Raw genomic sequence first — 14,600 nt, forward strand, 5'->3', positions numbered from 1 at the left:
CTTTAAATATTCTCAGATGGAAACATAGTAAAAGTCAACATGGTGTAGTGCTCAAACTGATCTCTACTTTCCAATCAGGTAACATATTTTAAAGACTATTTTCTCTTTACGTTTTTTTAAACACCTTTTTTCTTGGGCCCCTACTTTGTGCACGGTCTCCCCCTTGAGAGCACACGCAGGAGACACAGCCTTCTTTATCCCCGAGGCCCACACGCCAGTGTGGTGCACGTGGGTGCCGTAAGGTAGCTTTGATCACACCCATCACCAGTCGGCCTGAATCTGTATGTACATGTTTCTCTGTATAGGACATGAACATCCCTATGGAATAAAAATGAGCCATCTTCAAGGCACTGCACTCCTGCCACACCGCCTAAGGGGCTCCACATCTCCATCCACCCTCCAGGAGCCCTTCTTACTGGAGCAGCCATTCCCAGAGATGGAAGGTCCGTTCGTCCTAAAGCCCAGGCTCCCACTGAGGAGCCAGGAGCAGAAAAGTGAGTCCCTTCCCCCCTGCAGGTGCCTTCTTTCAGCTCATGTCTCCATTCCTAGAAACAAAATCATAACACAGAGCTGATTCTCCATGCCAGGGAAAAGGGCAGTGTAAGCAAGGATGCAATCTTCACCAAGAATGAGACTGAGAGAAATGCCAAGGGTCTGTCCTCAAGACCCAACTCACTTCTAGAAAGCTTCTTTTCATTCCTCCAGATAGTAGTAGTTCCCTTCTCTGTATCCCCAGGGACCTTCATGCATATTTTAAGTATGTGTGTACATATCTGTGTGTCTTATTAGAATATGGGCTTCTTAAGGCCTGGAAAGTCATGTTTTCCCCATCTCAGGGCTTTCCTCAGGATCCAGGCCACAGCAGAAGGGGATTTATTTTTAGCTTAGACCCACAAGGAATGGAAGAGTGGAGTAGAAGAGTTTCGGAGCTGAACTGGAATCTATTCTGAGCTTGGGCTGAAGTGGCCTCTAAGTTCTACCTCCACAGCGAGCCATGAGGACCAAGCTCACTTTCCCTATGTGCTTCTGACCGAGGTCTAGACTGGAGCAGTACCAAGTGTGTATGGTTGGGGGCTTTTTAATCTTCCTTCTTACCATTCTTTTTCCTACCATTCCTGTATTTTCCCATCAGTATTTCTCTTTTTGAAGAAAATGTATCATTAATTTCAGGAATAGTGTGGCCAGAATGGAATTCCCACTTAAAGTGTTTTTATTTTTATGATAGTTATTCTATAAGCACAAAGTTTTACACATTTTATTTTTTAATATTAATACCCTATTTACAAGCATGAGGTAACACTACTCCAATCTTGCCAGGACCGTTGAAGAAAGGCTAGGTTTCTATAAAGTCAGCTTGTTCAATCACCTCATAGTTTTCATGACAATAGCACTTATTTTCACTGGTCCCAGAGGCAACATGAACTCTTACGCAAGATAGTGTACGTAACAAAAGGTCCATTTAAGCCCAAACGTCCTTTTGAGAAAGTACAGTACTCAGTTTACACTTTGCCTTCTGTTTATGTCACAGAATCGCTTTATGTATAGCTTTAAATCAAATGAGTCAGAATCGACTCGACGGCACTGGGTTTACAACAAGGGATAGAGCAATTTTCTTAAGAGGTATTAAAGCTAAATAACTGAATACATTTGGATAGTTTTAGAAATAATAAAATCAGGTCAAGGGTAGGGAAACCAGGCCAAGTACAACTACTTCACCTATATATTAATCTGTACGTTCAACATTTGCAAATGTTGACATTGCTGGATGTATAGGAATCCCTTCCTGGGTTGAGGAATGTGTTTGTTTTCCTTGAGACTTTTAAAACGATGGAGTGTGAATGTTAGGGCAGGAAGAAAGAGTCTTAGTTAGGTGGAATGGTGGCAATCCTTCATGACTGCATACCCTCTGGAGGGTGTTAAGCCAAATGGAGAAGGGGATGGGGTCTGCTTGTAGAGGAGGAGACTGATGTCTTGACTGCCTTGGGCCCTCTAAGTGAGGAAAATCATTCTCATCAAGGTTACTATGCACTGTGCCTTGCGCTGAGTTGTACGTTATACATTTCATCCATTTTAGTACTCAGTTCCATGAGATGTCATGTTAAAGTTGAAGAACCTGAAGTTCAAAGAGATTGAGTAATTTGTTCCCATACCTGGCAGAACCCTCTGATCCAGCACCGCAAGTACCGCACCTAAGGTTATAATTGCCACGTCCTAGAAAAGCCAAGTCAATGGGCATTTAAGGATATTTGGTGAAATGTTGCTCATCTGTTCTTCCTCCCACAACTTGGCTCGTCTATGGACTCTTTTAGCGTCTGGTTCTAAGCAGCTTAAAAAAATATTAGGATACCTTATCAGGAAACATTCATAGCTGAGTAGTAGAAAAGACCTCTTTGAACTCAGGTTTTCATTGCTGACCACCTGATCTTGGAAAAGCTCTTCTTGTTCAGCATTCCTTTGACAGGGACTGTTGGATAGCTAAAAATCATCTCTGGGTAGCATGGGTGGATGTTACAAGAAACAAGGCCACTTGGGTTCTTACCACACAGTCAGCATTTAAAGGTGACTTCCCAAGAACCCTGCCCTCAGGGGGAAGCACATCGTCCATGGAACTGCTTGAAAGTTGTGGCCCCTCAGAGTGAAGGAGTTATAGGTGCCCAAGTGGTGGGGTCAGGGAGGTTGAGTCATGAAGGGCAGATCTTTTTGGTAAGAAAGAATTCACAATAGTCAGGCACTCACTCAGAAAGCCAAAGAGGAAATCTAGAGGGGGGAGACTTAACATAAAGGTAGGTAATTATCAAACTCTACTTGATTTTGATACCACATTTTTTTAGCTTTTCAAATGGGATCTGATTCCCCATGGGTCATATTTAACATCAGTGAACTTGTACCACCAAGCATTCGGTGCCTCAGGAGGCACTGCAACAGGAGCAGATAGCACCTGTAGGAAGTGTCACCTCCAGAAGAATTGAACCTGAGTCTGATCAAGCCTCTGGATGTAACTATCCATTTATGGAAAAAGGGAAAACAGAACAAGTTAACACCACGAGGATGTGATCCACCTACCCCAGGATGGGGGAAATTCTACACAGTTAGTGACTCCATTTCTCTCTCTTCTAGCCCTAGCAAACAAGATGCTCTACAAATGAAAACAGTGGAAATAAGTTTAAGTGAATTAATCTACTACTTCTAATAATCTCACTTCTTTCTTAGATGCAGGCCAGAAGACAGGTGAAAAGAAATGGCCTATGGTAAACTGGGCCTTTCAGCGAAACCCCAGCACTTGCCAGGACAACGTGTGCAGGGCTCTACCATCCCCCGAGCCAGGGAAGCTCTTTGGAGTTCTGCTCAAAGATGTTTGTCCCAATGATGACCTGCCCACTCCTCTCTGGGTAGGTCTCCTTTTGGCCTTCTGTGGCCCCCCTGAGGAGAGACACTGAGGAAGGGAAAGCTCTGCGAGCACATGTGTTCTCATCCAAATCTATTTCTAAGTGGAGAAAGCACTAGACAGCCCCTGGCTTTGGCTGAGAAGCTTTGTTATATTCTTTCAAAGAATAAAAATTTGACTTAGTTATTGCAGAATCATAAGGTAGACACAAGAGAAAAAGGTAATTTTTCCATTCAACTAGTTTCAGCAAAAACCCACCTATGCCTGCTCAGATGTCACAATGTGCTCTGTGTATACCAGTCTCTGAAGCAGGGATTCCACCTCATCCTCACATTCTCCTTTCAGCTCCTTCCTTGAACTCCACGCTACTCTCAGTTTTCCCTTAGTTGCCTCTTCTGCTGAGACTACTCAATCTTACAACTCAAAATATTTCAGATGGTGTTAGATTTTATATTTCAGATGGCGTTTGATTTTATTTCAAGTGCATAAGCTTAAGTCTACAAGACTCACCTTCTGGCATATACCAATATCTTAATCCTGATAGAATAGGTCAAACGAAAGCCACAAAGTTTAGCTTGTGTTCTCTCAAAATAGTGTATTAAACCATCAGTGTTTACAGTTATTGAGTATCTAGTATCCCTCCGGGGCCTGTACTAGTGCTTCACATGCTTGATGTGAAGAAAATCATCATCTTAAGGGCATGCTGGGTACCACCCCAGACCCTGAAACTTTCACAGAAAATTTGGGGTAATTATTAGTATCATCAGAGAGCCCTGGAGTTGCAGTAGTTAAGAGCTGGGTTGCTAACCTAAGGGTTGGCAGATTGGTTCCACTGGCTTCTCCTTGGAAACCCTATGGGGCAGTTCTACTCTGTGCTATAGGATTGTTGGGAGTTGGAATTGTCCCAGGGCAACGGGTTTGTTTTGGTTTGTGATTATCATCATCCCCATTTCACAAACGAGATAAACAAAAGCTTTAATATAGGTAAGTACTATACTTTCCCCAAGGTCACACAGTGAATAGGTGGTATAATAGAGTTCAGTGCCACAGGTTACCTGACTCCAACACCTATTATCTTTCTACACTGCAAGCAGAGGCCTATCTGGGGGTAGGGGGAGTTGGGCAGATAGGGTGCCAGTCCTGTGCTCTGACTGCGTGCCCTGGGCACCACTTGAGGCAGGGTGCCAGAACAGTTTCCATTGGCCATCACATTTTCCATGGCCAGCGGTGAGAGATCATTGAGAGATTTAACACTAATTGCCCTAGGCACTGCTTTCCCTAGATAGACCTCTGACTGCAAGCACGAGACATGAAGATAGAGAAAAAGGAAATGAAAAAGTAAGAAACCAAACTAAACCATTGCTATCAAGTCAATTCTGACTCATAGGAACCCTACAGGACAGAGTAGAAGTGCCCCATAGAGTTTCCAAGGAGCGCATGGTGGATTTGAACTGCCGACCTTTTGGTTAGCAGCAGTAGCACTTTACCACTACGCCACCAGGTTTTCCAGAAAGTGCTGAGAGGATTTATTTGGAGAAGGCTATCTAGAAAATTTTAAAAAATCTGGAGGAGAAGGTTTTTGAGCCTGATTTTGAAAGAGGAGAGGAAATACAAGAAGTAGGAATGGGGGATACGGTTGCTTAAAAGCGATAAGCAAACGGGGAAAGAATGGTGAGGTAGGACGGGGTGATGTAACAGAAGTCTTAAAGTAGACAGAGAAGTTTGATTTAGAAGTGTAAATTAACTGAAAAAGAAAATCTGAATAAAACAAGTGTTTGAAGTGTTTCAGTGTAGGAATGTAGAGTGGACCAATGAATAGAAAACATATTTAGAGATGCCAAAAAAAAAAAAAAAAAAAAAAACCTAAAGAATTTACTTGAGTCCTTCCAGCTTCAGCACCATAGTCTCCTGTAGCCTAGCTCCGGATGCCAACAAGGACAAGCTTGTGCTGAGGCCTGTGTGTATGAAATTCTGCATATTGTCTTTTCCATTCCTTCCCCCCAGGACATGCTTTTCTTTCTTAACCAAAAAGGGCCTCTGACAGAGGGCATCTTCAGAATATCGGCCAGTGTCAGAGCATGTGGAGCCCTCAAGCAGAAACTAAACTCAGGAGAGAAGGTGAATTTGGAGGATGAGTCGGTTTTGGTAGTAGCATCTGTCTTAAAGGTAAGGAAAGTTCTAGCATTATCTTCACACAGTGTAGCTGTAAAGAAATATGACTGGCTCCCTTCTTCATGATTGGCAAAGAGCCATAGTAGGTACAATACAGTCAGAATTTGAAAATCTGAAAAACATTACAGAAAGGTAAGGAAACTGCCTTGGTCAGTTAAAAGCACCTGTCTGCATGCCATGTGCAAAAAAATTAAAAATAAAAATTTCAAAGCACACACTCACACACACAGAAGTATCCTACCTTTGAAGAGCTCCTCACCGGAAATGATGGCAAAGTTTCCAAAAGAAATTTCTTTTGAAACTTTTGAAAATAATGACAAAAATTTCCCATAGTAAGGAAATTTTTACCTTATGATGAGCCCAAAAATACTCAGTCCATGAGACTAGAGGGACCCCAGAGGTCACGGTCCCCAGATCCTCTGTTAGCCCAAGACTGAACCATTCTCCAAGCCAACTTCAGACAGGGATTGGACAGGATTATAGGACAGAAAATGATACTGGTGAGGAGTGAGCTTCCTGGCCCAAGCAGACACACGAGACTATGTGGGCAGCTCCTGTCTGGAGTCAAGGTGAGAGTGCAGAGGGGGACAGGGGCTCATTGAATCCATACGGAAAATATACAGGGTGCAGAGGAGGAGTGTGCTGTACTCATTGGGGAAGAGCAACTAGGAGGACATAGCCAGGTGTGTATAAGTTTTTGTATGAAAGACTGACTTGATTTGTAAACTTTCACTTAAACTAGAATAAAATAAAATAAATAAATGCGCAGTGAGGCCACCAACAGCTCCACTGGTTTTATCATCATTCCTTCCATTCTCTTAATGCCTTTCACTTTAAAAGTGCCATAGGAATGATGCTACCATTGGGCCTTCTTTCATCTTGACCACCTTCAGCATTCTTTGTTAATACGTGTTGTGCTTAATCTGCCACGCACGGCACAGTTACGCGGTAACCTGCTCTTCTCTGATGCCTTGCTCTTAACATCCTTAGAGATGCCTCACATATTTTGAAAATAGAACCTACATCCAAGACCAACTTTAAGCAAAGTGTTGATCCCAGAACAGCCTCTGCAGGCCTGCTTCAGGGCTCTGGTCCCCAGCATGGCGGAGATGCAAGAGGGCCTCCAACTCAGGCTGAGGCACGAAGATCAAAAGTGCCTTGCCCTAGACATAAGCAAAGAAGAATTTTCTACATTCCCTTTCCAGTCAACTGGCCAGGTGCCCATTTAATATTATTTCATGACTTTATATACAATCAAACCTGTCTAGATAATTGGGGCAAATATGTACATTAGTAAATGGCCGTTTCTTGCAAACCTGTGTCTTGGTCCATATGAAAATATATAGCAACAAATATTCTATCACTAGTATGTATCCGCTTTTCTCTATCACCCTCCTGTCCACTAGCTTTTAACAAGTTGATTAGCATAAATTAGCCAGCCCCCAGATCAAAAGGCTGTGGCCCCTTACTGTGAGACTTCCACCAAGACAGTATGCAGAATTCTGCATGTACCAACAGCCTAAGCTGAATTTTTGCCCTATTGTTATTTTGTGAGTTCGGTGTTTGGTCTCCTTGGGATCCTTACAGGGCACTGGTAACGGAAGAAGGGACATGCTTCTGTTCAGGCAGTGCCCTGTTGGAAGGATGCAGAGGAAGCAAGGTCACCATTGCTCTAATGAGTGGAGGGTGGGAGGGACTTGGGAGACTGACTTTGTCCGTTTTCTTCACAGCTAAGTCCTCAGAATGCAAAGCAGAGCCTGACACACACAGGACCTCAGTAAATATAAGAAAGAGTGAATGATTTCCAGATTGTGATCATGATAGTTGCCCTGAGGCATTTCCTGTAGTAGCTGCTATTAAGAGAAGTCTCCTGGCACAGTGGTTAAGAGCTAAGGCGTGTTATGACTGCTAACCATAAAGGTTGGCAGTTAGAATCCACCAGCTGCTCCTTGGAAACCCTGTGGAGCAGTTCTTCTGTGTCCTATACGGTCACTATGAGTCAGAATGGACTCAAAGACAATGTTTTTTTTGTTGTTGTTGTTGGGGGGGTGTTGGGTGAGTGTTCGAGCTATTTATTTAGTGAGACCACTGGCAGAAAGATGTGACTTTGAAGCTAGCAAGGTGATCTGACGTTTTCCCCTTGTTATCACACTGAAATTAAGCTTAATAAATTTTAATAGGCCCAACTGTATGATATTAAGACAGATTTTCCAGGTCACCACTTAGGAAGCTGGCCTGTGGACGCCTGTGGCTCTAGTACTCAGAGGCCTGAAGTTTTGCTGTATCTAAACTTTGATTATTTCTTTCTGTTTTGGAACATTTTACTTCCCAAAGAAATTAAACCCCCAGAAAATAGGATATCCTATCCCACCTTTCCAATTAAGGCGAGGAGCCCTGGTGGCACAATCATGAAGCACTCAGCTCCTAACGGAAAGGTCAGTGGTTTGAACCACCAGCCGCTCCTCAGGAGAAAAGGCCTGGTGATCTGCTCCCATAAAGATTCAAAAAAAATTACAGCCTAGGAAACCCTATGAGGCAGTTCTCCTCTGTCACATGGGGTCATTTTGATGAGTCTGAATCCACTCGGGGGTGCACAGAAACAACAAGAACCCTTAAAGAGATGAAAAACAAAGCTTTTATGAGAGGAGGTTTTTCCAAAGAAGCACATGTATCTCAAGTCAGAAGACCTACTCCTGTTTTATGTGTGTGTGAGTGTGTGCCTGTATTTGTGTGTGTGGTGTTTGTTTCAGAACTTTTCTTGCCAGGAATTAAGAATCCCATGGCTGAAATAGATCATCAAAATGTGTATGTGTATCTCTTTTGAAGAAAATAATAGGATTTAGGGTGTTTATCACCAGGCCTTGTAGTTTGTACCAGTTGGCTAAACTGTACATAGGAAGATTTCAGAAGACAGAAAGGGGCTTTACCTTTATTCCCATCACAGCCCAGACTCTGCTTTTATGCCACTAGTTTTAGTTGGAGAAAATCCAAGCACCTGCTTATGGGTGTGCAAGTCAGCAAAGAGGTGGAGCCGAGCTCTGTGGATGTCACAGTGTGGGTGGCTATGAAGGAAGTGGGGACCACACTGAATTTTTCAACTAAATGTGATTTCTATCATTTGTCTAATACACATTTGTCCTAAGAATAATATTATTTTTCATCTATTTTAGGATTTTTTTAGAAACATCCAGGAAAGTGTATTTTCCTCTGGTCTGTATTATCAATGGCTTACTGTTATTGATGAAGGGAATGAGGAGGAGAAAATAACTGGAATCCAGAGGTAATGATGCAGTCATTACCCAGCTCTGGCCATGCCTCAAAAATACAACCAACACACTCTCAGGAAAAAATAGCTTCTATTGTACAACTTTGCCTACTAAATAAGGACCACTGCCAAAGGGTTTCATGTGGTCACACCCATGGAGGCCAGTTTAAAAATAGATGTCTACATTGCTGCTGTCACCAAGTTACTGTTTTTCTCCTCACCTTACTAATAGGGGACCGTTGACCATTGTGCACCTTCTGAATATTTGAAATTAATAGGAGATGAAATCTGTTAGTGCAAGAGAGGTGGTAGAGGACAACTCTGACAGCGTTATTATTTAAATTTCTCAAATATTTAACCAACCAGAAAGTCTTATCATGCTCAGGAAGTAAATTTAATGAAGCATTTCTGTATGCGTTCATACCTGCAACTCTGCTAGTCTCTAGGCACACAGAGGTGAAGGACCTAATCCCTCACCTCAAGAAACTCAGACGCTGGTGGAGGAGAGAAGTAGATAAACTGAAGTGTCATCAGTGCTATAAAAGGGACACTCAGAGGTTCTGGGGGAACATGGTGGAGTGGTAATTAGCTCCCTGCAAGAGTCAGAGAAAACAGAAGCTCAAATTGCAAAGTCAAGAAATGATCACAAAGAATTCCAGGTCTATGCCCATGCAAGTAGAAATTTCTGGCAGGACTCATCATGAATGTTATGTGCAACATAGCAGAATAGGAAAAAAGTACCCAGTAACTCCGTTTCCTAAGCTTTCCTTCTGTGAAAAACCCTAGAATTCCAATAGTATGTAGTATGTGTATATGCCTGTTGAGAACAATTCTTTTTTCGCGACTTGCAAATGTTATGAATTATCGCCTTCACAATACTTTTGATAAACTCCGTTTTAGCAATAGAACACAGTATTTGCATTGAAGAGTTAGAATCTAAGGAACAGCGTGAAAGACACCAGAAAACAAGGCGATGGAACAAAATACCACCTCTATTTCTCTTATAGTTTAGAGAAGACCATTTGAGTACAGTGAGCACCAAGTCCTATAGCTCTCTGTTGTGCATGTTACCAACTGCACTCGTGTTACCCTTTAGAGGAGACCGTTCGGGTACATCAAGTATCACATCCCATAGCTTGTTGCTGCTGCTAGTATAAAACCTGTGTACTTCACACTACTTTAAGGGTGTATCATCAGTCCGTAGTACTCAGAGCTGGGCTCCCTGTTCCTGGTGCCGTTTTAGTGACCATATTTTCTGCAAGTTGCAGCATCTTGTTATAAAAAAAAAAGTAAAACTGAATATGAACTGAGAAACAGTTCCAATGCATGATTAGAAAAAAAAAATTAATCACAAATATTAGAACATTGAAAATTATACTCTTGTAAAGTTGTAGAAGAAAGCGGTACCATTGAGATTGATTTGGAATAAAATTGACCTTGGATGCTGCCGAGCAGAGCAGATCTCAGAACGTACTTATACGTCTTAGTAGATAAGATGTGAACTTTTATCATCAGACGGCATGTTTTTCGTTGTTACCTTGGAAATAAAGGGAGTATTTTCAATGCAATTGCTGTTTAATTTCATCAGTAACGTTTGTGAGTGTTAATTGAGCACATTCTGGAATGTTATGGGGTTTGTACTAAATTTATATTAAATTCTACATTAATAAGATTAGTCCAAGTGAAACTCAGAAACCCTGTGGCATAGTGGCTGAGTGCCATAGCTGTTAACCAAAGGGTCGGCAGTTCGAATCCACCAGGTGCTCCTTGGAAATGCTATGAAGGGGTTCTGCTCTGTCTTATAGGTTCGATATGAGTTGGAATAGACTCGATAGCAACAGGTTTTGGTTTTTTTTTAGTTAAACACATGGTAGTGGTTTCTGGGAAATATTGCAGGCAGCATTTTTTATGACACAGAGTTCTACATTCTTTTACGTTTTTCATTGGGTTATGGACGTTGTGGAGAAAAAAAATGTCTTTCTCCTTCTTTACAAATTCTTAAAGAAATGACTTAAGAGTGTGTTTTTCTGTATTTCAAGGCTTTTAGACCAACTTCCAAAAGCCAATGTTGTTCTCCTGCGATACCTTTTTGGGGCTTTACACAACATTGAACAACATTCTGCATCCAATCAGATAACTGCATATAATTTATCAGTCTGTATCGCCCCAAGCATCCTTTGGTCTTCTACTTCCTGCAGCCCAGGACTGGAAAATGAATTGACAAAAAAGGTAATCCTATTTCTCCTTTTTATGCCTTTGGGGCCCGGGGCCTCACTTCGAACTTGAAAATCAGGTTGTTATCTAAAGCACCATTTTTTAAAAGTGTACACTTTAATCCTACTTTTCTGGGATGGCAGAGTCATTTATCTTATCATGGTGGGGTATGGGAAGGTGGGTCGTTAAATGGGAAATTGAGAGCAGCTGAGTCACTTCTTTCCCATTCAGGACACTAAATACAAGACTGACTGAACCATAAACCAAAACCCATTGCCATCAAGTGGATTCCGACTTAACAGCAACCCTATAGGAAAGAGTAGAACTGCCCCATAGGGTTTCCAAGGAGTGGCTGGTGAATTTGAAGCGCTGACGTTTCAGTTAGCAGCGTGCTGTTTAACCAGTGTGCCACCAGGGCTCTGACCAAACCACAGAGAGATAAAAAAGTGGTGTGATGAAAGGTGTGATATGACAGAAAAAACCTGGGCTTTGAAGTTAGACAAGCCAAGCTTCAACTCTCAACCTTACCATTGCTGGATGTGTAACCTTGGGCAAAGTCTCCAAGCCAGCCCCCTCATCTAAACATTGGTAGTTCTGACAGCACCGAGCTCATCTAGGCATTGCTTGCAGTTGTGCCCATGCACATCCCAGGGGGCCAGGCAATATGAGCACCCTTGGTTCCACACACACTAGACTTCTGCCAGCACTGGCCCACTCAGAAATACTTGGCTGCCCTTTTATGTCTGCTATCGGGGTGAAGAAACTAGTAAAAGATTCCAGAACATCCTAAGGGAGCAGCAGGGTGCTTAATAAGATCACAATTTCCCACTAGCACCCCCACAGAGCAAGCCTAAGGCAAGACAATGCTTGGGGAAGGACAGCAGTTAGACAGACAGACAGATTTTTCTACCCCACTGCCTCATTCCTTCACAGTCAGCCCACAGAGAAATTCCACTTCTCACGGTTAAGATACTTCTTCACTCAAGAAGTGAATTTCATGAATTTTCATGTATCGGATGCTTTATAAATTGAATAACATCTTTACCCCCAACACCATATGTGGGTAATTTAAGAATTATCTGAATGTTAACTGTGTAGCCATTGATATAAAAATATTAACCATTAAGCCAGGGACACAAATTTCATCTTTATTTCACTGATTAAGAGTATTTTTAATGTCTTTGCCCAAACTACTCTTGAAAGTATCACAGTTTCTTAGAGAAAACTAGTTTATTTGCTTTCATATCAACTCTGAATTTGTCTCAGAATTCTTTCACATTTTGGTTAGATTCAGGGTGCCTATATGAAATGTGATTTATAACTTTGTCATATTAAAAAAACAAAACATTTTTGCCATTTTGTGTTCCAGATTTCTCTTGTACAATTTGTTATCAAAAATTGCTTGAACATATTTGGAAAGACATCACTTCCCTCTTAGAGGAAAGCTCAATGATCACAACAATGAGTTGTGATTATTCAGAGAAGGGTTCAGGTACTGTGAATAATTTAATGGCTTTTCTAAGAAAGAGTGAGCCTGGTAGGAGTCATGGGTGATGCCAAGACAGTAACTGTCCTGGAGCCCACAGCACGACCCAGGACAATGAAGCTGGGCCTCGGGGTCTTCTCACTGCTTCTTCAGAAGCGTGGCTCATGGATAGGGGGAGATAGCACACTGTTGTGAGATCAAAGAAAAGAGGACCAAGTCCACAATGCCACGAAGTTGCTAGTGCAGCTTGTAACAGCATCAGGACAGAGCATGGTAGGATACAGTGGTTTGGAGACTTTTTCAAACAAAACTTTAAATGGAACCCTGATATATCTAACAGATGCACTCTGGTTGAAACCAAAGTGAGGGGCCAAGAGCACTGCCTGTTTTATTTCTCCCCCTCTTCTTGCTCAGTGTCCCTGAGGTACCTCAGGGATCTAGTGCTCTTTGAAACAATTTGAACAGAACCAGCATCACTGAGAAAAAAAGGACTTGATGTCAAACAGCCTTTTCAGAGTGTGAACCCCTGCCCCACTGTTAGCAGTTCTGTCATCCGTGGCCAGTTTTTCCATCTCAGCCTCAAATTCTTAATCTCTAAAATTCAGATAAAAATGGTATCTAAATCTTAGGATATTGGTGAGGATTAAATAAGATAATGTTGTCAAGTAAATTTGTAAAAAAGACAATAATGGCCTAGTAGAGATTTCTCTGAGGCCAGGCTCAGTAGCTAGTATTATAAGAGTCTAGCTAATCATAGGTATGGTGCCCCTGGGTGGTGCAAACAATTAAGCCCCCTGCTACTAACCGAAAAGTTGGCAGTTCAAACCTGCTCAGAGATGCCTTGGAAGAAAGGCCTGGCGATCTCCTTCCGAAAGGTCACCGTCATGAAAACCCTATGGAGCACAGTTCTGTTCTGCAACACATGGGGTCGCCGTGAGTCAGAATTGTCTCAATAACACCTGGACATCATAGCTAACTGCCAACAGCCCATTTTACAAGGTGGATTTTAGATTCAGAACCAGTGTCATGTCATCCGTCCCTTCATATTTTTGCTATTTCTTGGTCGTATGATATTTATCTCAGCACTTTGAGGAAATCTTTAAGAAAATCCATTTTATCAGGAACTGAGATGAGTCTAGTATCTGAGAATATGTTGATGCCAAGAGAACTTTTTTTTTTTTCATTCAGAAGTAGCAACGGAGCAGCCTCTTGCATCCAAGCCGATAAGAGTTATACTGATTTACAGAAAGAGACAACTGCGGGATTCTGCCCAGGCCCCTTCTGACGTGGACCAACCACCTGTCACCATTTTCTGAGTCCCTGAAGATTAGAACAGCCATAATCGTATTGGACTCTTCCATATCACTCCTATCTATAAGACACCACTGAGAGCTGTTGTGTTTTCCAAAATATTTACAGGGCTTTGCTGAATTTGTGTTGTATGGGATTTTTTTCCAAAATGTAAAGGTGTACAACTAATGAGGACAGAAAAAAACCTCAGGGTAGTGATTATCTCTGTGAAAGAAGGGAGGGGATGGGATAGGAAAAAAGAAATTTCAAGCATATGTGTGTTATTTTATATCTTAAAAGAAAGATTTAAAAATGCTAACATTTTTCATATGCTTTTCACATCATTTTTAAAAATATTGTGATTTTGGAGAAAATTTACATAGAAATTAGGTCCTCATTTAACAATGTCTCTATACATATTATTCAATGACATTGGCTATACTTCTCAGAATGTATCAGCATTCTCATTATTTCCGTTCTGGTTGTTGTGTTTCCATTAATCTAGCTCCTTGACCCTCCTTACCTTCTCATCCTTGGTCTAGAGTAAATGTTAACCGTTAGGTTTCATTTAGGTGGTTGGTTAGAGTAGCAGAATATTCACTGGCGATATTATTTATTGCTATGATCCACTCAGTCTTTGGCTGCTAGGTGACCTCTGGAAATTGTTTGAGTTCCAAGTTTAAAAGGCATCCCAAGGCAATAGTCTCAGGGTTCCTCTAGTCTCTACCAGTCCAGTAAGTCTGATCTTTTTTTAGGAATTTGAGTTTTGTTCTTCTTTTTTTTCTTTC

At 41.8% G+C, this 14,600-nt stretch overlaps 1 protein-coding gene across 1 annotated transcript in view; it reads left to right on the top strand.

Moving 5' to 3' along the window:
• Positions 1-14,600, top strand: part of LOC126077505 (uncharacterized) — a 120,186-nt gene that overhangs the window by 38,509 nt on the left and 67,077 nt on the right. The window contains 7 exon segments of the mRNA XM_049887048.1: positions 306-494; positions 3,211-3,389; positions 5,390-5,551; positions 8,728-8,837; positions 10,862-11,051; positions 12,406-12,451; positions 12,454-12,528. Coding sequence (XP_049743005.1) covers positions 306-494; positions 3,211-3,389; positions 5,390-5,551; positions 8,728-8,837; positions 10,862-11,051; positions 12,406-12,451; positions 12,454-12,528 — 951 coding nt within the window.

The sequence above is a fragment of the Elephas maximus genome, chromosome 5 (genome assembly GCF_024166365.1).
Source record: "Elephas maximus indicus isolate mEleMax1 chromosome 5, mEleMax1 primary haplotype, whole genome shotgun sequence".
In the NCBI taxonomy this organism is placed as follows: Eukaryota; Metazoa; Chordata; class Mammalia; order Proboscidea; family Elephantidae; genus Elephas; species Elephas maximus.